Source organism: Pipistrellus kuhlii, unplaced genomic scaffold (genome assembly GCF_014108245.1).
Source record: "Pipistrellus kuhlii isolate mPipKuh1 unplaced genomic scaffold, mPipKuh1.p scaffold_m20_p_1, whole genome shotgun sequence".
NCBI lineage: Eukaryota > Metazoa > Chordata > Mammalia > Chiroptera > Vespertilionidae > Pipistrellus > Pipistrellus kuhlii.
In genome coordinates this window covers 134,029,583-134,052,689 of record NW_023425404.1, presented here as the reverse complement: position 1 = coordinate 134,052,689, position 23,107 = coordinate 134,029,583, and the positions used below count along the sequence as shown (strand labels likewise).

General features: G+C 33.4%; 1 protein-coding gene across 7 annotated transcripts in view; it reads right to left on the bottom strand.

The window, feature by feature from the left end:
* Nucleotides 1–23,107, bottom strand: part of CENPE (centromere protein E) — a 70,531-nt gene that overhangs the window by 23,272 nt on the left and 24,152 nt on the right. For 4 of the 7 annotated variants that reach the window (XM_036410188.2, XM_036410156.2, XM_045570288.1 and 1 more), the window contains exons 14-32: nucleotides 21,437–21,581; nucleotides 15,555–15,643; nucleotides 13,745–13,912; nucleotides 10,823–10,897; nucleotides 10,497–10,616; nucleotides 8,780–8,902; nucleotides 8,529–8,694; nucleotides 8,075–8,229; nucleotides 7,517–7,831; nucleotides 7,146–7,406; nucleotides 6,830–6,988; nucleotides 4,802–5,092; nucleotides 4,495–4,650; nucleotides 3,812–4,099; nucleotides 3,546–3,698; nucleotides 3,119–3,403; nucleotides 2,377–2,535; nucleotides 1,459–1,740; nucleotides 37–327 (exon numbers count right to left, since the gene is read on the bottom strand). In XM_036410188.2, the coding sequence (XP_036266081.1) occupies nucleotides 37–327; nucleotides 1,459–1,740; nucleotides 2,377–2,535; nucleotides 3,119–3,403; nucleotides 3,546–3,698; nucleotides 3,812–4,099; nucleotides 4,495–4,650; nucleotides 4,802–5,092; nucleotides 6,830–6,988; nucleotides 7,146–7,406; nucleotides 7,517–7,831; nucleotides 8,075–8,229; nucleotides 8,529–8,694; nucleotides 8,780–8,902; nucleotides 10,497–10,616; nucleotides 10,823–10,897; nucleotides 13,745–13,912; nucleotides 15,555–15,643; nucleotides 21,437–21,581 (3,681 nt within the window). The remainder of the gene's footprint in view (nucleotides 1–36; nucleotides 328–1,458; nucleotides 1,741–2,376; nucleotides 2,536–3,118; nucleotides 3,404–3,545; nucleotides 3,699–3,811; nucleotides 4,100–4,494; nucleotides 4,651–4,801; nucleotides 5,093–6,829; nucleotides 6,989–7,145; nucleotides 7,407–7,516; nucleotides 7,832–8,074; nucleotides 8,230–8,528; nucleotides 8,695–8,779; nucleotides 8,903–10,496; nucleotides 10,617–10,822; nucleotides 10,898–13,744; nucleotides 13,913–15,554; nucleotides 15,644–21,436; nucleotides 21,582–23,107) is intronic. The other 3 variants (XM_045570293.1, XM_036410197.2, XM_045570296.1) reach the window with 2 other exon arrangements.

Genomic DNA, 23,107 nt, shown 5'->3' with positions numbered 1-23,107 from the left:
AAACATGTTTACTGGATGGAAAGGAGCACAACTCACTCTAACTATGGTTTCTTGTAGATTTGCCTTGAGCTGGTCTCTTTCCAGTTTGAGAGTTTCTTCTACTCTCCTTAGATGATCTCTTTCTTTCATTACAGATTTCATTTCTTCAAGGTTTTCATGAAGCTTCTGAGCCAAATTTAAGTTCTCCATTTCTATTTTACCCAGAGTTACACTTTGGGCTTTGAATTGACTCTTTAATTGCTCCATTTCAGACATTTTCTTCTGCGTCTCACTGATTTCTTCTTTTAACTTTAAGAGTTGATGTTCATTTGCTGTAAGTTCTTGGATCTTAAGATGATCATAAAATAACATGTTAGCAGTCAGATGGTTTTTAAGGGAAGGAAAAAGAAGTTTCTAAATTGATTTAGACAAGTTTTTCCATTTTGCTTTAATGAATACATAATTCCACACAGAAATTATTTTATTTTGAGGTATAAATAAATAAGTGGTCTATTCTTAAGTGTACATATAGCCCAATTATTCTTAACATCTATGTACTTACAACTCAGATTAAAATATAGAACCTTTCCAAAGACTCATCCTAAAGTTGCTACGTATCCCATCCTACAACCATTATTCTGACACTTTTCTCATCCTAGATGAGTTTTGTCTGCTTTTGATCTTATAAATTACAGTTCTTTTGATAGGTATTTGCATTATTTTCAGTTTTTCCCTATTATGATTAACTGGCATTATTTTTAATGAAAGTATTATATTTTCTTAGTAAAAATAATAAAACTATTACTTCTCACTCTATTATTTTTTTAAAAATATATTATTATTGATTTTAGAGAGGAAGGAAGAGGGACAGATAGAAACATCAATGGTGAGAATCACTGATCAGCTGCCTCCTGCATGCCCTCTACTGGAGATCGAGCCCACAATCTGAGCATGGGCCCTGACCGAGAATCAAACCATGACCTCCTGATTCAGAGGTCGACACTCAACCATTAAACCATACCAACTAGGCAAGGTAACAATTATTTTTAAATGAAAGCAACATATTTTCTTAGTAAAAATAACAGAACTCTAATTCTTACTCTACGTTTTTGTTAGAAAGTTAAAAGCTTTTCCCTCTTCTGTTCCCTCCCTTCCCCACAAACCTCTCCTTTCCAGAGGCAAACACATTATGCACATACTATTTTACAACCTGCTTTTCTCACTAAGAGTTATTTTGGTATTCCCAATTAGGACACTCAAATCTATTTAATTTTTTTTCTTTTTACCTGTTGTATAATATTCTTGACACATCACTCATCTTTATCCAGTTTCCTACTGATTGACATTTTGGTTGTTTCCCGTTTTCTGTTACATACTGTTACAATGAACAACCTTGTGGTCTATGTGTGCATTTGTGTATGCTTCTATCAAAGAAGGGCTCACATTTCCTCACTAGGAAGAGGGACGAGTGTAACTTACTTTAGCTTCTACTTCTCTGAGACTTTCTCTGAGCTGGTCTCGCTCCATTTTGAGGGTTTCCTCCATTCTCCTTAGGCTATCTCTTTCCGTAGTAACACATTTTAGTTCTTTAAGGTTTTCATTAAGTTTCTGAGTCAACTTTAATTTCTCTGTTTCTGTACTTTCCAAGACTGAATTCTGTGCCTCCAATTGCTTCTTTAATTGCTCTGCTTGATACATAGTTTCCTTGAGATCATTTTTTACCTCAAGAAGATGATGTTCCTTCTCCTGAACTTCTTGGATCTTGAAATAATCATACAATAAATTAAGATATAAATAGATAACAAAAGCTAAACATTCGTTTCTAAATTATGTAGACAAAATCTCTACTTGTCCCCAATTTTAGGCTAATTCATATCCTGTTTTACTATACCAGTGGTCGGCAAACTCATTAGTCAACAGAGCCAAATATCAAAGTACAATGATTGAAATTTCTTGTGAGAGCCAAATTTTTTAAACTTAAACTTACACTTTTAAAAAATATATATATATTTTATTGATTTTATACAGAGAGGAAAGGAAAGAGATAGAGAGTTAGAAACATCAATGAGAGTCATCGATCAGCTGCCTCTTGCACACCCCCTACTGGGGATATGCCCGCAACCAAGGTACATGCCCTTGACTGGAATTGAACCCGGGACCCTTCAGTCCCCAAGCCGACGCTCTATCCATTGAGCCAAACCGGTCCCAGCTAAACTTAAACTTTTTCTAACACCACTTCTTCAAAATAGACTCGCTCAGGCCATGGTATTGTGTGGAAGAGCCACACTCAAGGGGCCAAAGAGCCTCATGTGGCTCACGAGCCGCAGTTGCCAACCACTGCACTACACAAAAGACTTGATTTAAAACTATTACTTCGGAAACAACTTAAAGAAATACCTGTGCTTTTAAGGCACTATTTTTGTTTTCTAAATCTATTTGCATATTTGATATTTCATTTGTTTTCTCAGAAACAGTCTTTTGGAGTACATCAATAATTTCCTCATGCTCCTTCAGATGTTTGTGAGCAATTTTTAGTTCCTCTTGTTTTTCCAGGTCCTTTATTATTAGAGAAAGAAAAATAATATATTCAGATGAACACAATTCAGACCATATGTACAAAAGTACAGAGTAAGAAGTAAATTTTTTTCTCTCTCCTTATACCTCCTAGAGTTCATCCTCCACTTGACTCTCAGATGCTAATACAAGCTAGATATACTACTCTACAATTTCCCCTTTTCCCTTGGATACTTCCAAGTCATAGCTCTACCTCATTCTTTATCTGTGGAATTGCATTCCATGGTCTGAATGTGCTACACTTATGTAAGCAGTCTCTTACTAACAGAATTTTCCCTATTTTTTGGTTTGCTTTATTTTGTTATTACTACTTGCTATGAATATCCTTCTACAAATATCTTCCTATGGTTGTGCTAATGTGTGCAGAGTAAATAGGTACAACTGAACTTTTGGGTAAATGAACAAACTTATTATAATATTTGGAAGACATCACCAAATACACTCCTTCTTCCTCCTTCAACCTTCTAAAGCTGCACCAATTTTACACTCCCATCAACCCTCTTGCCTATGCTTCTTTTGGGACACAGTGTCATTTTTACTAGATGGGGAAAAGATGGTAACTCACTCTAATTATAGTTTCTTTTAGGTTTTCCCTGAGCTGGTCTCTCTCTCCTTTGAGAGTCTCCTTTGTACTCCTAAGGTCATCTCTTTCTTTTGTAACAGATCTCATTTCTTCAAGGTTATCCTGGAGTCTCTGAGTTAACCTTATGTTCTCTATTTCTAGGCTTTCCACAGTTGACTTTTGGGTTTCAAATTGTTTCTTCAAGTATTCTATTTCACACATTTTCTCCTTAGTCTCATTTACAGCTTTCATCTCAAGCTGATGTTCTTTTACTGGAAATTCTTGAATCTGAGAAAATCATAAAACAAATTAGAGCAAAGGCAGGTTTTTAGAAAAAAGATTTGTTTCTAAATTAAGTCAATCATTTTTACATTTAGTTTAATTTTTGTACTTTTTACTTTCACAGGAACACAAGAATAACAAGACCTACCTTTCCCCATAATTCAGCACCTAAATTTTCCAAATTTCTCTGAATATTTGCTCCTTGATCTGTCTTCTCTGAAATATTCCTTGTACTAATAGTTTCTTGGTACTCCTTCAGAAGAATATCAGTAGTTTTTAGTTCCTCTTTCATTTTTTGTCTCTTTATGATGGGAGCAAAATGAATAAAAGTTAATGAATAGAAGTTAATAGTGAGCACTGTTATCACCCTAATACTATTTTTGTATCCAAAAACATCAGAAGAGGGAAACTTACTTCAACTACAAGTTCTTCAATGTTTTCTTTGAGTTGGTCTCTCTCCATTTGAAGGGCCTCTTGCACCCTTTTCAGTTCATCTCTTTCTTTAATTATAATTTTCATTTCTTCTTCACTTTTCTGAAGTCTCTCAATTAATTTGAGCCTCTGGCTTTCTATACTTTCTAGTGATGAATCTTTGGCTTTGAGTTGCTCCTTTAATTGTTCCAATTCATTCATTTTTTCCTGAGTCTCACTAATTTCTTTGAAGCAAATAAGTTGTTCCTGTTTTACATGAAGCTCTTGCATCTTAAATAAAAACAGCCAAAAAGTATATATACAAATGCATAAAGTCTGTTTTTATTTCTATCTGCACATACATGTATGTTTGTTGTGTTTTTATGTGATATATATATATTTATCGGCAGAAGTAGGTTTATAGTTGTGAGTACACAAAACAATTCATTCTTTGTTTGTAATAATCATAACCAGTATATCTTTCCATATGAACAACTGTAAATATACTTTCACCCACCCCTATGTGAGTGTGTGTGTATAAATGTTATAATACTTATTTATTTTTAGGTAAAAACCCCCAGTATGCTCTCCAAAACAATTTAGTGTGTAAAAATAAGTATTCTTTGTAATTCAGTTAGCTACTTCCCTCAGATTTTTTTCCCACTGTACCTTCGCACCCAACTCACCTTTTGCTGTAATTCAGATATCGTTTCCAATTCCTTTTGGAAACTTGATAGTTCAGTTTCTTTCTCTGAAAGATTCACTCTCAGCTTATCAATAATTTCCTCCTGTTCTTCCAGGCGACAATGAGCAACTTTGAGTTCCTCTTCAGTTTCTAGGTGCTTTATTAGAGGAAATTGTAAGAAATTTATAGAAACATTATTACCATTACACTCCAATTCCTTTTTCCAAAGGTTTAGTTTCCACAAAAATATTTGCTTACAAATTAGTTAAAAACGCACACACATATATAAGGAAAAGAATGTAACCTACCTTAGCTGTGATTTCTCTTATGTTTTCTTTCAGTTGGTCACTTTGAGACTGAAGAGTGTCCTGCAGCCTCTGTAGGTCATCTCTCTCCTTAGCTATAGATTTCACTTCCTGGTGACTTTCTTGAAGTCTCTCAGACAAGTTGAGTTTTTCCTTTTCTAATCTTAGCAGTGCTGACTCTTTAGCTTGGAGTTGCTCCTTCAATTGCTTCATCTCACTGATTATTTCCTTTATCTCATTGTCTTTTTCCTTTACAGTAAAGGACTGCTCTGGTATGTCTTGAGCCTCTTGGATCTTAAGAGAATCATAAAACAGTAAAGATACTTTATTTGAGGACAAAAGAAGTCAGGATATTTTCTAAAACAATTAAGACAGGATTTAATGGTTCATTTACAGAGCAATTCTCCCACTTCCCTACTCTTCCATTATTCGGGTATTTAGCACTTAATATTGAGGGCTCACTGTGATGTCAGCATATTATTGGAGGCTAGAGATAAAACAGGAATGAGTCTTACAGGATCTCTGCCATTTTGAGACACTTTAGGGGAAAGTAGACATTCATTCAAATCTTACCAAACAGGAGTACTGGTTCTTCTAGTGTATTGGCGGCAAACAACCTATGCTGAGTGTTTATGAAGTGGGGGAGTTGGTATGGTAATGCTGCAGGTAGGGAGACCATCTGAAGAGATGAGGGAGAACAATGGACTAGAGTTGCTGGAGTATAATGAGTAGGAGGATGAAAGAACTGAAATAATGCTAGAGACCAGCAAGGTCTGGGAATCATCTGCCTTACAAAGGATTCCGGCCTTGATGTCAAGAGTAACTGTGTCATCAAAGAGTTTTAAGAAGATCAGAATGGAGAATAAATTTATTTCTTACTGAATCAACGAGTAAGACAGTAATGCCTTATGAGATGCTGAAGGAATAGATTTAAAGAAGGGAAAAAAAAGTAGTTTTGGCTTCGTCTTTGTCTATATAATATTGTTTTTTTTTCTAAATAATTTTGAGTATTAATGAAAAAAGCTGTCTCTCTAAATCTTTCATTTTCAATAGTTTTAAGTATTTATAATAATTTTTAGCTCTGTTTCCAATTATTTCATTATAGACTGAATTTTGTCCTCCCAAAATTTGCTGGCGCCCTAACCCCCAATATAACTATTGGATATAGGGCATTTAAAGAGGGCAATTAAGGTTAAATGAGGTCATAAGGGTGGGACCTGGTCCCATAGGACTGGTGTCCTTAAAAAAGAGGCAGAGATATTGGACACTTTCAGCTCTAGTGCACAGAAAAAATGCCATGTTAAGACGCAGTAAAAAGACACCATCTACTTTCTAGGAAAAAAGGCCTCTCCATAAACAGAATTTTCAGGTACCTTAATCTTGGCCATCTTGGCCTTCTAGAACACAAGTAGGAGAAAATAAATTTGTTATTTTAGCCACCTAGTCTATGATGTTTTATGGCAGCTTTAGCATACCATATACACCCTTTAAAAAAAAATCACCATTACTATCCAGCTTTTCTTGTGTATTAGTTAACCAGTAAAGCAGTTATTTTCATAAAGTCTCAGGAAAAAATGAACCATACTGCCTAGAATGAGTAAGGTAAAATTTAAGCACCTACTAGTAAAATTATGGCTGAAAAATTAGAAATAGGCATTAAATATGATATACACATTGATTTTATAGTAAACTCTAAATAAGTTTAGTATAAAAATCTGAGCTGATATTTTATTTTACATAGCTGGTTTCACTCAGTGGATAGAGCCTTGGCCTGCGGACTGATGAGTCCTGTGTTCAATTCCAGTCAGGAGCATTAAAAAAAAAAGTGAACAAATATTTTTTGCCATTTTCCAAGTTGATTGTAAGCAGTTATATTAGAAGTTATTTCAAAGATATTAGGATGAAGTTTATGAATTATTGTTAGTTATTACCACTGTGAGTAATGAATATTACCATCATGTACTTAAGTGTTTGAGGTTAAGGAAAAAACTCATATATAAACATATGAAAACTTTAACAGGAACTCTTTACCTCTTCCTGAAATTCATCCTTAGTTTCTCTTATGGTTTTCTCTACAGGCAAATTCTTGGAGCTGTCCTCGGAAATCTTCATTTTCAGAGTTTTAATAGTTTCTTGGTGTTGTTTCAAAGATTCAAGAGCATTTCGTAATTGTTCTTGGGTGTCTATGTTCTTTGTCAAAGAAATACAAAATCATTTCCATTAGAATAAGGTGAAACAATGAAAATAATTTTATAGTTTCTACTTGATCATAAATAATAAATGATGGCTCCGATAATGTTTTTAAAGATGTTCTAAGTTTTCAGCATTTATCCAGTCAAAACCTTACCATGTTTACGGTATCCTCAATGTCACTTTTCAGCTGGTCTCTCTCAACTTGCAGGCTCTCTTGGAGTTGTTTTAAATCGTCTTTTTCTTGGGTTAAGGTCTTTACTTCTTTTAAGGTTTGGTGAAGTTTCTCAGTAGTCAGTATTTTCTCCCTTTCTACAGTTTGCAGCCTGGAATCTCTACTTTGTAATTGTTCCTTCAGCTGTTCCACTTCATTTAACCTTTCTTGACTTTGCTGAAGTTCTTGGGTTTTCTGAGAAAGCTTTAAAATAAGACAAAGTAAGTGTGAAAAGCAGAACATTCTATGTCATATACATGGAACCAAACTGCAGCAGATGAAAGGTCATTTCCCTAGAAGATATCTTTACCAACCTCTGCCTTTAAGTCATCCAAAGTTAAACCAAGTTTTTGAGATTCTTTAGAGAGATTTTCTATTTCCTGATTTATTCTTGCATTCTCTTCAAGGACCACGTTATACTTTTGTTCAAATTCAATATGATAATTTTTAAAATCTTGGAATTCTTGATCCATGTTTTTATAATTCAATTGGGTAGTTGCAAGGTCATCTTTAGTTTTCTTAATTTCTTCAAGTAAATCTTGAATTCTACTCTCCTTATGAACTACTTCAGAACACAATTTGTCTTTTTCTGATGTTACTAGATATAGCTCTTCAGATTTATCATTCACCTATGGAAAAAAAGAATACTTAGTATTGTTAATTATGTATGATTTACTGAAGTTTTCAGAAAAACAAAAATAAACACAAAAATCTTTCTCTCTCTAAAAAAAAAAAAAAAAAAAAAAAAAAAAGACAAAAATTAAGCAAAGATTTGACCGAGAAAAGGCAATATTTTTATTGTCTCTTTAACAGTGTATTTTCTTATTTAACTTTACCATCAAAATAAGTTATTTGCTTAAAAATGTGTTTACCTCTTTTCTTAGCATTTCTACTTCTGAAGGTAAAGATTTCAATTCTGAGAGCAAATTAACTTTTTCATGCAAAGCTTCATTTACTTCAACTTCTTTCTTCAGTTCTTTCTGGAGATCTGTAATCTTTCTTTCCAATTCCAAATTACAAAGCAAATCTAGGAAATTTTTGGAAAATTAAATAAATAGTTCCAACAAAAGTCTATCTATCTGCACACTTGTTAATATTTCTTGAATCACCTTTTTTAAGAACATGTACAATTTCTAACCCTTATAATCTGAAGTCCATGGAAACATTTCTACATACTGATACATATAATACTGAAAGTTAATATTAAGTTATTAAAAATCAGAGAATAATGGATTTTCAACTATTGGAATATTGTTGCAAAATCTTTTAGGTACATTTCAACAGAAAGTTAGATTTGCAAAGATGTAGTCTGAAATTTCAAGATACCTTTTGGAACTCTGCCATCTAAAAGGGAGTTGAGTTTTGTTATTTCATTAAAAGAATATTGTAATTCTTTCTCCAGATCAACTTGTATTTTCTCTTTTGCCTCCAACCGGCTTTGATGTAACCGATTATCACTTTCCATTTGCTTGCACATACTTTCAAGTTCTTTCTATTAAGAAGAACATTGAAAATTTACAAAAATGTACTGATCATTACAAGTGCTCAATTTTGAAAATATTACAAAAATCACCTACCATTTTCTCTTTTAGCTCCAGATTTTCACTCCTAAGAAAGGCTGATTCTCTCTTGGCATCAAGGGCTACAATTTCAGCATCAAGCTGAGTTTGTTTCTTCTGTTTTAGATCTCCGGTGTCTTCCTATACACATGATAAAAGATTTTAGTGAAATATAACTCTCTCAGAATTAGAAATGTTACCACACTTTTGTTCAGCCAGCGTGTTAAAGTTCCTTATGTATTTTTCTTTTAAGTTATTCTCTCCAAAACATGATAGGCTAGTAGTTAAAAATTAAGAGTAAGAATATCAAATTAGCCCTGGCCAGGTGGCTCAGGTGGTTAGAGTGTTGTCCTGTACACTAAAAGGTTTCAGGTTTGATTCCTGGTCAGGGCACATACCCTGGTTTCGGGTTCATCTCTGGTTGGGGCAAATGGGAGGGAACAGATAGAAGTTTCTTTCTCACACCAATGTTTCTCTGTCTCTCTCTCTCCTCCTTAGATAAGGATTATTTAAAAAAAATTAAATTACCACTTGAAAAGAAAATTATCCAGTAGGAAAATATACAAATAGGTAACTTAGTGAAGGGAAAAATCAGAAATCATGTTTAGAGAAAAGTGGCATTTTAACATGACTTTAGCTTAAATAAATTCAACCATATGTACTTGGCAAAATATTAATGCACGCATGAATTAATGAAGCATAAGAAACAATTTTTTAAAAAGTTGGCCAATTCTGCTTGCTACTTTATTAATCTTATTCTCCAGGATTATATGAAAGCAACTTTTTTACCCACAACTCAGAACAGTGAGAATACTTCTAAAAATATATATTTATATATTTATTGATTTCAGAGAGGAAGAGAGAGGGAGAGAGACAGAAACATCAATGATGAGAGAGAATCAATGATTGGCTGCCTCTTATACTCCTGACACTGGGGATTGAGTCTGCAACCTAGGTATGTGCCCTGACCAGGAATTGAACTGTGACTTCCTGGTTCATAGGTTGAAGTTCAACCATTAAGCAACGCAGGCCAGGCAAGAATACTTTTAGAAAGAATCATCTTATTAATAGGAGGTAACAAAGATTACTATGAAAAACTCAAAACAAAAACAATAGAACAGAAATCACAATTTAAAAAATTCAAGCTAGAAACTGTTAATTTTCTTAAAGTAGTCAGGTGTATTGAGCAAATAAATAAAAACATCAAAATTTCACCATGTCAATGTTACTTAATACCACAGTCTAGTATCAAATAGTCATATAGAACAATAGTTTCTGAAAAATACTAAAACTGTTGAAAATAGTTACTTAAATTATGAGAATGCATTAATATCAGTAAAATTAATGAAAACATGCTCATTTATGTGTTTTAGTTCTAGATCTTTATCAATAACATAAGTGCTCATCTGAAGACATTGACTACACACTTCTACATGCATTTGTACAAAACAGAAGAATTAAAAACATTTTAAGATTACTAATTTTTTAATGGCAGCTCATAACCTACTTGTTTATAATGACTCAAAGGATGGTATTCTCAACTCTTTATGAGTGGTTCCTTATCTGTAAAAATGGCAATGTTCCTAATATAGTCCTTTATTGACAAGATTAACTAAAATACTGTATGTAAAACATTACAATGCTCATCACATTGTTGGCACATTTGCTTTAATGATGATGATGAAGATATGCTATAAATATTAACATTACATAATAAAATAAACCTGATTTTTACCGATGAGTATGACAAGTCTGTTTTCACACTTTCTGAATTCTGAGAGTCTATGTATTTCTGTAATTTTTTAATTTGGTCTTCTTTTTCTCTAAGTAGATCTACTTTTGAACTTAGTTCATTCTAAAAGAAATCAAAGGAGAGTAAAACAATTTAATTGGATTTGTATTCTAGGGGATTAAAAGGAACTTATTAATAGTTCAAACTGGTAAACAGTAAAATTAAAAAAGTTGACACTTAAATATTTATTTTCTGAAATCATATTCAATTATGTATGATTTGTTTTATAATTCTAGTTGCTTAGTAGAAATATGAACATAAATGCTCACCTCAAGGTCCTGATTATATACTTCTGCATGCTTAACTAAATTCTTTAAGTTCGAAATTTCATGAATTAGTTGCATCTGTAAGAGCATGTGAATAGGCAACATAGCAAACCAATAGTTAATAAAGCAAAAAAAAAAAAAAAAAAAAAAAAAAATTTGAATCACTGCTTCAGAATCACCCAACAAGTAAGAAGAAACTGAGAAATAATTATTCAAGCTACTGTAACAGAGCATCTCATTATTTAAGAGTACCAAAAAGCCCCAAATCAAACCCCAAGCCCAAACAACCAAACAAAACCTCTGCAAACCCCAGGAAGAAAGCAAACAAGAAAATCCCCCAGCATGACCCAAATAAGTTTTGTCATCTGTTAATAAAGCTACAATAACTTCAAAAGCAAATTAGTATGCACTACTTTGAGGAGATGAAGTAGTAATCAAACTTTACAAAAACATGCTTCTATTAGGCTCTTGTTTTGGGTAAGTACAGAAATGTATTTATCTTAAGAGATTTCTTTTCTTCTCATAAATTATCTATTTGTTTTTACACTGGCATACTTTTCAATGAATTGCGATTTAAAATTTAGGTTTAAATTATGATAGTTTTATGGGGCCTTTACAATATTATTACTGTTTACCAAAGCTATAAAGATTTGCATGGAATTATCAACTGTTACTTTGATGGTTTATAGGAAATATTGGAAGGCTAATATTTTTTGCTTTATATTGCTCAATTAATATATAAGTACTTAAAGATGAAAGTATAGTTTAAAGTTTCCTTTCTAACAAAACATCTGTAGCATTTAAATATTTGAGTACTGGCAATTTTTGTGCTAATAAAGTAAAATAACTTTTTTGTGTGTTTAATTCAGTTCTAACTTGTTTTAGATTTCAGACTACTGCTAGCTTAGACACTCTTATTTTAGATTAGCACCAATCAATAGAAATATAATGTGATCTTTCTCTCCCCCAATTTTTTTGGGGGTGGCAAAATTTGTAATTAATTTTTTCTAGTAGCCACATTAAAAAGAAGTAAAAAGAAGCAGGTAGAATTAATTTTAATATATGTTATCTAGCCAAATATATCTAAAATATTATTGTAATTTCTTCCTGTAATCAATAATAAAAACTAAGAAAATATTTTTTAAAAAAATTTTATGCTTAGGCCAATTCACACTAACCCCATTTCAAATGATCAATTGCCACATATAATTAGTGGCTACCCTCTTTTTCAGCAAAGTTTAGACATCTGTATTGATTAAAGTTTAAATTGGCTCTGTTACCCTTTCTTCCACTTCTAACTTTTGCATAAGAAAATAACATTTATTTATATAGACCTGCTGGGATTCTTGTCCCAGCCTTACAAAGGGTTCAGCAATCTGGAGAATGGGGATGATGCATAGATTTAAGGAGTCCAAGGACGAAAGATAATTTTGAAAGGCATTGGGGATCAGAGGAGCCTCAGCTAAAAGAACTAGAAGACTACTTCCTTGTCTAAGGACCCCATGCTATTTATTTAACACAATTTGTCCTAAGGCAAGGTGGAGATATACACTTCAAAGGGTAAGGTTTCAAAAGCATTGTCAGGTGTTTGGCCAACAGGAGGCAATAAAATGCTCTGAGCTGTCTGGCAGCAGACAATCCTATTCAAGTTTGGGGGAAGTGCCATTTAGCCGTTTCCAACAGGTAAACTACATATGTGGCTCACCCTTGTTGAGCCACCCAAGCTTCACCAACCTTTTGGTGAAACTCTTATAATTATTACATGCTGGAATTGGTTCCTGACAAGAACTAAATAATCAATCTTAAATTTTTAAAGCATTCAGCAAAAATAATTCTCCTACTTTTATTTGAAATAGTACTTTATTTTAATTACTGGGAACAGGAAAAGATTATGTGATTTTTGTAATGATCTGAGTGTAACCACTATTTAATGTATTGATTAATGAGCACAAGGAGAAAATAATCATCCATTGTTATATACAAAATAGTACAGATCTCAACTGCAATTTGCAGCAGGTGAAATGAAATTTAGCTTCTTAAAGACAAAAACCTCCTAGTTGTGAAAATTATAAAGTTAAATAGATCAAGTTAAAATAGGTAGAGGATTGAAGTTTCTCTTGTTCTCTGAGTCTGATGATACTTGATCTTGTTTATTCTGCTCTCTAAAATTATTGTTTAAACACCCTGCATTACATTCTCACTTGAAAATTATCCACAACTTTGGTGATTTTTGATGAAATCCTTAGGCAAACCAGAGCACATATCCTCAGATCATAATAGGATGTTCACTCCCCTTTTGTTAAACTTTCCCCCGAGATGTACATGTTGGAACATGTTTTACTGTACACACACAGACTTATGTTTTTAGTTTAAAATGCAATGGATATCATAAAACAAATCTTCAAATAGAGTAAGCCTTTAATATTTAATATTTTAGATTATCTCACAGAACTAAGAATTTCAATTTGTGTTTGAGAAAAACTAAATAGAGTTGTATTATTTTCCTCCTGATGGTGGTTAAAAATAAAAATAAAAAGTCAAATGAGAGTTTTAACACATAGATTCTGTGTTATTTTGTAATCTTTTTGTGTGTGGCTCAATTAATGAGCTTCAGTTTTTATTTTTAACTGAATGTATAAGTGATAATATTAAAATTTTGTCAATGCAAACAGAAGAAATAGATTAACTAAACCTTCCCAAAGATGTTTTTAATTCTTTCTTCCTCTTGAGCATAAGAACAGGTGAAACAAATATGGTTTAACTATTTTAATAACAATATAAATGAATTATTTCTTAAATTCTCTAATTGTGTATGCATATGGAAGATGGCTGGATTCTTAACCTCAATCTTACAAATAAATATCTTTAAGAAAATGATATTTCTTACAAAAGTTGTTTTAGTTTAGTGTTGTTTCATATCCTTACCTCTTGATCTTTTTCTGCTTTTCTTTCTAGAGCCTCAAATTCATCCAAATCATTCTTTTCTTTTAATTTCAATTCCATTTCTTCATTTTCTTTTCTTAGTTTTTCATAGTCCAACACCAGGTTATCATAGTCAGCACGAAGTGAATTCAACTCACTTTCTAAGTTTTCCTGTTGTAAACAAAACCAGATTTTCAAGCTGGAGAGAATTCAGATTATATGTTTGTTTACTTAATTAAAAATTTGGATTAGTCACATAAATTTAACCTTGCATCATTTGGTAGTTTAGGTCATTCTCTTTTTCAATATCATCCTAATGTTTTAACTTGTTCCACAGCAAAATAAAGAATTTGTGTTTTGGAAAATTAGCTAACTTAGAACAGATGACTACTTTGAAAGGGGTAGAATTAAAAGACTATATAAACAAATGCTCTGCCTTGTGCCTGCCCAGAAAAGTTCATCAGGAGTAGGAGATAGGGTGCATAATGGAAAATCTATTTTATCAAAGATCCTTAAGCTCCTTAGGAATAAAGCTGATGATTTACCTCACTTGTCTGATACAAATTTTATTTTTCAGATGGCTTTAAATTAGGAGAGAAACAGAAGTATTACTTATTGATCTCTAAAACTACTCACTGCTAGGTTTTGGCCATCCTCAACAGAGACCTGCTTCTGTTTTCTATACTTTTATGATAAAGAGATAAACTTTATCATACAAATCCATCAATGGGCAGATTAACTAAACATTCCCAAATATGTTTTTAATTCTTTCTTCCGATTGAGAATAAGCATAGGTGTATCAAATGTAAGTTTTTTTTTTTAAGTATATTTTATTGATTTTGTACAGAGAGGAAGGGAGAGAGATAGAGAGCTAGAAACATCGATGAGAAAGAGTCTTCGGTCAGCTGCCTCTTGAACACCCCCTACTGGGGATATGCCTGCAACCAAGGTACGCGCCCTTGACCGGAATCGAACCCAGGTCCCTTCAGTCCCCAAGCCGACGCTCTATCCATTGAGCCAAACCGGTTTCGGCTCAAACGTAAGTTTAAAAAAAACAATCCACAATCAATAAAAATCAAAAACTAAGACCAGGGATTTTATAAAATCAACAAGCTTTCATAGTATGCTTTAGGGACACAAAACCACTTTACCAATAATATTTAACTAATTATAATAACTATAATAATTTATGACTAATTACAGTGGTTAGCTAATAATAATTCCTAAGAAGGTTCCAAGTTTATTCCAAAATTAACATGACATTATTTTAACTAATTCATATAAAGAACTTTATTTCTTTGAACATTAGCAGCTGGGAAAGTAAACATGGAATCTACATTTACTAAGATAATCTCTACAGGAGTCTTTATTCCTAAAGTTGTGATGAGACCATATGTATTACATTTACTTTTATTTTTCATTATTATTTGGCAACATTACTTTTCCCTGATGTATTATTGTACTATAAGCCTGATAATTTTGACACTTCTAATGTCAGACATTTTTTTTTTTTTTTTTAACTCTTAGGAGATTTTCCAAGGGAAAAAAGAAAGTAAATCATAGATACCAAAATCTGCTGGTAATGGACTGAGTTTTATCTATTACCATACACCCATTTTATAAAGCTTTTAGCTTCCTTCTGGATGGCATAATTATCAGCTGTGAGTCTAATGAGTGAAGAAGCCTTAATTAGAACCAACACCGTTACTGAAATTAAGTCAGAGCCATTATGTGCTATAACAACAGCAAACACCAATAACAAATAACTTTAAAGAGTAAAAGGATAATGTTCTATAAAATACATTCAAGTTACCTGACTTAGTAGCTTTGTTGCTGGATTCCACTCTATATCCGTTATTGTATCAAGGGTGTTACTGAAAACATCAGCCTCTGAACAGACGGCTGTTAATTAGGGGAAAAGAAATTTATACATAAATATGCTAGTAAGTTTCCTAAAATTCAAAGTATAGTTTAGTAAAAGAATTCTGATCAGATGTAATAAGCTCAATTTAGTTATTATGTGCTCATAGCATGACTGCCAAGAATACATTAAGAACAGGTGTGATTGTATATATTATTTTGTGAATTGAGATCACTGGCTAGAATTAATTGTAAAATATAAGCACTTTAACACAATACAGGTAAAAAGAACAAATTATGAATTTGAGATTTGATCATTGTTAAGTAGTTTTTTTAAATGCTCCAAAATACTTCAAGTGTTAGACATAACTTTGAAAATTTTCTGTGTAAATTCCACCTTTTTAAGATTAGCAACATTTAAGGCAGATGTTATATGAATAGTAATTTAATTGGATAAAGATTAGAACAAAAACAATAAAAATATTTGTATTATGTAGTCTAATGACAGTGCACCATTTTTAAGAGACCTGGAAATAGAAAATGTCATGAGGACTCTACAACTAGAACACCCAGGAACCAGCTGTGAACCAAGGAACACCAGATTTCAAGCAGCACAAATAGGCGGACTAGGATGAGCTCTGCACTTTTTCACAGGAAGGTCATATTTCACCAAGGGAAAGGAGAGAGAGAGCTACATAACCAGACACATGGAAAGAGAGATCATGATGAAACAAAGAAATAGCCCACATAGAAAAGAAAAGGAGGCATCACCAGAAAAAAAAAAAAAAAAAAAAGTAAATAAAATGGAGGCAAGCAATCTGTCAGAGAAAGATTTCAGAGTCATAAGGAAGAACCAAGAAGAAATGAAAAATGACATCGCTGCTATAAAGAACTCAATAGAAAGCATTAACAGTAAACTAGAAGAAGCAGAGGCCTGCATCAGTGAGCTAGAAGACAAGATAGGAAAAAATACCCAAGCAGACCAGTGTTTAGAAAAACAAAAACAAAAACAAAAAACAACTTAAAAAACAGCAGGAGAGCCTAAGGGAACTATGGGACAACATGAAAGGAAACAACATCCACATAAAAGGGGTTCCAGAAAGAGAGGAAACTGAGCAAGAAATAGAAAACCTATTTGAAGAAATGATGATAGGAAACTTCCCAGATATAGGGATGAAAAAACTCACACAAATCCAAGAAGCTCACAGAGTTCCAAACAAAATGAATCCCAAGACCGATGCCAAGGCACATTATAATTAAATTGGCAAACACCAATGACAAAGTAAGGATCTTAAAAGTGGCCATTGAGAGACAGAAAGTTACCTACAAAGGATCACCCATCAAACTAGCTACTAATTTCTCAACAGAAACATATCAGGCCAGAAGGGAATGGAATGAAATATACAAAGTCATGCAAAGGAAGGGTCTGAACCCAAGAATATTGAAATCAGCAAGGCTATCAATAAAAATTGAGGGTGAAATCAAGAGCTTCACAGACAAAAAAGGTTTAAGGGAATTTATCACCACCAAACCAGCAATGCAAGAAATGCTAAAGGGTATGTTGTAAAAAGAAGAAATAGGAAGCGAAGAAGGAACACAGGCATAAAGTATAAAAATGGCAATAAACAGGTACTTATCAATAATAACTTGATATGTAAATGGATTAAATGCCCCAATCAAAAGACATAGGGTAGCTGAGTAGATAAGAAAACATGACCCATATATCTGTTGTCTATGGGAAACCCACCTCAGAAAAAAGGACTCACACAGACTGAAAGTAAAGGGATGGAAAAAGGTTTTTCAGGTGAATGAAAAAAAAAAAAAAAAAAAAAAAAGCTGGAATAGCAATATTTAATATCTGACATATTAGTTCTCAAAGTGAAGGACATAAAAAGAGATAAGGAAGGCCACTTCATATTATAATATTAAAGGAAGCAATCCAACAAGAAGAAATAACTCTGGTAAATATATACACTCCCAATACAGGAGCACCCAAATACATAAAAAAAACTTCTGGAGGATATCAAGGGAGAGATTGACAGCTATACAGTCATATTAGGGAACTTTAATATCCTACTATCACCATTGGATAAATCATCTAAACAAAAAAATCAGCAAAGAAACATCAATCCTAAATGACTCACTAGATCAAATGGAATTGACATCTTCAGAACATTTCACCCCAATGCCACAGGATATACATTCTTCTCAAGTGCACATGGTTTATTTTCAAAGATAGACCATATGTTGGGACACAGGCAAAGTCTCTTCAAATTCAAGAAGATACAAATCATATCAAGCATCTTCTCAGATCACAATGGAATAAAACTAGAAATCAATTACAATAAACACAATCCAAAAAAATCAAACAACTGGAGGCTAAATAGCATGCTATTAAACAATGCCTGGGTTTCAGAGAGACCAAAAAAGAAATTAAAAGCATCTCGGCAACAAACGGCAATGAAAACACAATAATCCAAAATCTATGGGACACAGTGAAAGCAGTCTTGAGCGGGAAGTTCATAGCTCTACAAGCCTACCCCAAAGAAACAAGAAACTATGGTAATACATTATCAAAACCTACAACTCAAAGAGTTAGAAAGAGAGCCATAAGAAAAACCTAGCATACGCAGAAGGAAGAAATAATAAAGTTCAGAGTAGAGATAAATGAAATAGAGAACAAATAAACAATACAAAAGATCATCAAAAACAAGAGCTGGTTATTTGAAAGGATAAACAAGATTGATGAACCTCTAGCCAGGCTCACCAAGAAGCAAAGAGGGAGGACTCAAATAAACAAAATCAGAATTGAAAGAGGCAAAAATAACAACAGATCCCACAGAAATACAAAGGATTGTTAAAAAATACTATGAACAGTTCTATTCCAACAAAAAGGACAAACCAGATGAAATGGACATGCTCTTAGAAAAATACAAGCTCCCAAAATTAAACGAAGAAGAATAAAAAAACCTAAATAAGCCACTAACTACTGAAGAAATTGAAAGAGCAATCAAAAATCTTCCAGCCCTGGTCCAGACTGCTTTACAGGGGAGTTCTACCAAGAATACAAAGAACTAAATAAAACCTATCCTCCTCAGACTATTCCAAAAATTCATGAGGAAGGCACACTTCCAGTTCTTTCTATGAAGCCAGCATTACCCTAATCCCAAAACCAGATAAAGACACCACACAAAAAGAGAACCGCAAGCCAATATTCTTGATGAACATAGATGCTAAAATCCTCTACAAAATTCTAGCAAATATGATTCAGCATTACATTAGAAAGATCATACACCATGTCCAAGTGGGATTTATTCTGGGGATGCAAGGACGGTACAATATCTGCAAATGTGATACATCACATAAAAAAACTGAGAGACAAAAAATCACATAATCATATTAATTGATGCAGAAAAAGCATTTGACAATATCCAACACCCTTTCTTGATAAAAACTCTCAGGAAAGTGGGAATAGATCATACCTCAACATAATAAAAGCCCCATATAACAAACCTATAGCCAACATCATATTCAATGAGCAAAAACAACTTATTTCCCTTAAGAACAGGATGCCCACTTTCACCACTCCTGTTTGACATAGTACTAGAAGTACTAGCCATAGCAATTAGACAAGAAGAAATAAAAGGCATCCAAATTGGAAAAGAAGTAAAATTATCCTTATTTGCAGATGACATGATACTATACATAGAAAACCCCCAAGACTCCATCAAAAAACTATTAGACTTACTAAATGAATTTGGGAGTGTAGCAGGATACAAAATTAATACCTAGAAATCTATGACCTTTTTATACATCAATAATGAACTCACAGAAATAGAAATGAAAACAAAACAAACAAAAAAATCCAATTTACCATTGCACCTAGGAATAAACTTAACCAAGGATGTAAAAGACCTGTACTCGAAAAACTATAGGACACTGAAAAAAGAGATAGAGGAAGAAATAAACAAATGGAAGAACATACCATGTTCATGGATTGGTAGAATCAACATCAGTAAAATGTTCATAGTACCTAAAGTAATCTATAGATTCAATGCAATACCTACAAAAATACCAATGGCATATTTCAAGGATCTAGAACAAACTCTCCAAAAATTAATCTGGAATTAAAAAAAAAAACAAAACCAAATAGGCACAGCTGGCCTGAGAAAGAAGAACAAAGTTGGAGGGATAACAATACCAGACATCAAGCTCTATTACCAACCCACGGTTCTCAAAACTGCCTGGTACTGGCATAAGAACAGACATATAGACAGAACAGAGGACCCAGAAATTGACCCAAGTCATTATACTCAAAAAAAAAAAAAAAAAAAAAAAAAAACTAGATCACCAACTTACACCATACACACAAAAAAAACTCAAAATGGCTAAAGGACTTGAATGTAATTTGGGAAACCATAAAAATCCTATACTACTCCATAGGAAGCAAAATTACAGACTTATATAGTAGCAATATCTTTATAAACACAGATCCTAGGGCAAGAAAGATTAAGGAGAAAATAAACAAATGGGACTACATCAAATAAAAAGCTTCTGCACAGCAAAAGAAACCATCAACAAAATAACAAGAAAGCCCACTGCATGGGAGAACATTTTTGACAATGTTATCTCTGATAAGGGTTTAATATTCAACATTTACAGGGAACTCATACAACTTAACAAAAGGAAGATAAATAATCCAATAAAAAGTGGGCAAAGGACCCAAATAGACACTTTTTGAAAGAGGATATTCAGAAAGTCAAGAGGCATATGAAAACATGCTCAAAGTCACTGATCATCCAAGATTTGCAAATCAAAACAAGGAGATACCATCTCACACCTTTCAGAATGGCTATCATCAACAAATCAACAAAGACAAGGAAAGGATTCAGAGAAAAAGGAACCCTCCTTCACTCCTGGTGGGAATGCAGACTGGTGTAGCCACTGTGGAAAACAGTATGGCATTTCCACAAAAAATTAAAAATGGAACTGCCATTTGACCCAGAATACCACTTCTAGGAATATATCCCAAGAAAACAGAAACACCAATCAGAAAGGATATAAACACCCCAATGTTCATAGCAGCACAATTTACAATAGCTAAGATTTAGAAACAGCCTAAATGCCCATTGGCAAATGAGTGGATTAGAAAACTATGGTACATCTACACAATGGGATACTATGCTGCTATAAAAAAGAAGGAAATCTTACTATTTGCAGCAACATGAATGGAACTAGAGAGCATTATGCTAAGTGAAATAAGCCAGACAGTGAAAGAAAAATACCACTATTTATGGAAAATAAAGAACATTATAACCTGCTGAACAAAAAGATACAGAGGTAAAAAAAGCATCAAACAGACTGTCAAATTACAGAGAGAAGGCTGGGGAGGGTTGAGGGGGAGTAACAAGTCAATCCAAGGACTTGTATACATGCATATAAGCATAATCAATGAATACAAGACACTAGGGGTAAGAAAGGGCATGTGCCTGGGGCTTATGGGGGCCGAGGGGAAGGCTAATGGGGGGAAAAAAGGAGACATATGCACTACTATATGTAATACTTTAAGTAATAAAATAAAATAGATTTATTTCACCCTATCTTACTAAAAAAAAAAATTGCTTTAAAGTGTAAAATAAACACTAAAAAAAAAAAGAAAACGTCATGAATGTTCACTTATTTAGTTATCATCTCCACTGGAATATGCTTTAGGGACACAAAAGCACTAATCACATCTAACATACATATACTTTATTTAAATGTGTTTACCCATTAACGGAGATATAATCAGTAAAGTCTCCCATCGTAGGGATACTTTTATAAAAATGCACTCACATTCATCAATTTCTCCTATAGAAGTTACACCACTCCTTTGTCTTTTTATTGTATTTACTGGCATATTAAACTCATTTACATAGTTTGATTCCTTCATTTTGTTAATTTTGCCAGGGCACCAAGTGACTCTTCGTTTTATTTTTGCCTAAAGAGGAGAAAAAAATTAAAATTACCTCACCCAGATAATAAAACAAGGGAACTAGTTTCGTTTTTTAAGAATGATTGCCTTGGTAGAATTCTTATCAAGCCTGGTTTAAGATCTTATCAGCCTAAGGATATACTGAGATAAGAAAACATACTCAAACTTTTCAAATCAGTGTTTAAACCCATCATTAATTTGATGAAACTATTTAATTTTTTTTAAAAAATTGGAATCTTATAAGTTTCTCCGGGACTTAGTTGAAAGAAATTGGGTGACACATAATCCTTAAAAGAAGCACCTTTGGGAACCCAGCTTGAAGTGGGAAGGAGCAGACAGGTAGCCCATTTGAATTTCCTCTCACAGGGCCCTTCACAATGCCAAGTATCTTCCAATTTGACTAACTAATGCCTCCACCAGTGCTCCTGGTCTCATTTGTTCCTTTCTCTGGTGGCCCCTGTTCCCTTAATGACCTATTATTCATTTGTCATTTTCACTAGGCTCCTTCCTCTCAGGTTTACAAATGCACAAGCCTCTGTTTGTTTTTGATTAAAACAAAAAATAAAAAAACACAAGAAAATCTTGACTCCTTACTCTCCTTAGCTGCCATTTTCTTTCTGTTTCTGCACCATCTTCTTCCTTATTCCTTCAAAGACACCTGCCTCCTGGTTCTTATCCCACTCAGCTAGCTATCCTCACCACTAACTCCACTTTCCTGGTTTCTCTTCCTCTGCCCACCTTCTGTTTGTGGTTTTCCATATTTCATAGCTACCATTCTTCTCTTGTCCCTCTACTAGTACAAGCATTGTCTCATTTTATTTGATCCTCTCAACAATTCTATATTACCATATCCATTTTATAAAGAAGCTAATGGTCCAAAAAGTTTGGAGAAGTTGTGTACGATCTCACTCTCAATTGGTAGCTGAGCCCAGGCCTGTAACATCAGAGCCTATCCACTAACCACTCCACTGCTTTGCATCTCAAGGTTTTCTGTATGAAATAGTTATTTGTATAATGCAGATATATATGTGCATGACTGCATGCTTTCATACTCTTACCACACAGTATCTTTTTGCTTAAAATAGCCCTTTCCACAGCCTGCTCTGCAAAAGCCCAGTCATTAAAATCCTTCACTTCAAAGACTTTCAGCTTAAATCCATCTGCTCCCAACCCTCTCCTGAATCTTGCCATTATCTGAAATTCCTAAACCTGGATCTCCTACTCTATCTAAAGTCCCTATCCTTCCACCTCATTGATTCAGTCAATCCCGTTTTGGCTATCAAGCTTAAGAGGGAGCTCTATTCCCTTGATCCACTTCCTTCTCACCAGCTCCCTCTCGGTTCTTATCTCATCATCTTAGATTCCATAGATGATCACTTGAATCATGTTTTTGGGTCAACAGCCTCAAATTATTTGACCCATTCTCTGTTCCTTACACCTATTCCAAACTAGTGAACACTCAATGAATTACACTACCTCCTCAGCCTTCATCAGTCTCCTGAACTCCGTCAGAGCCACACAACAGGAAGTCT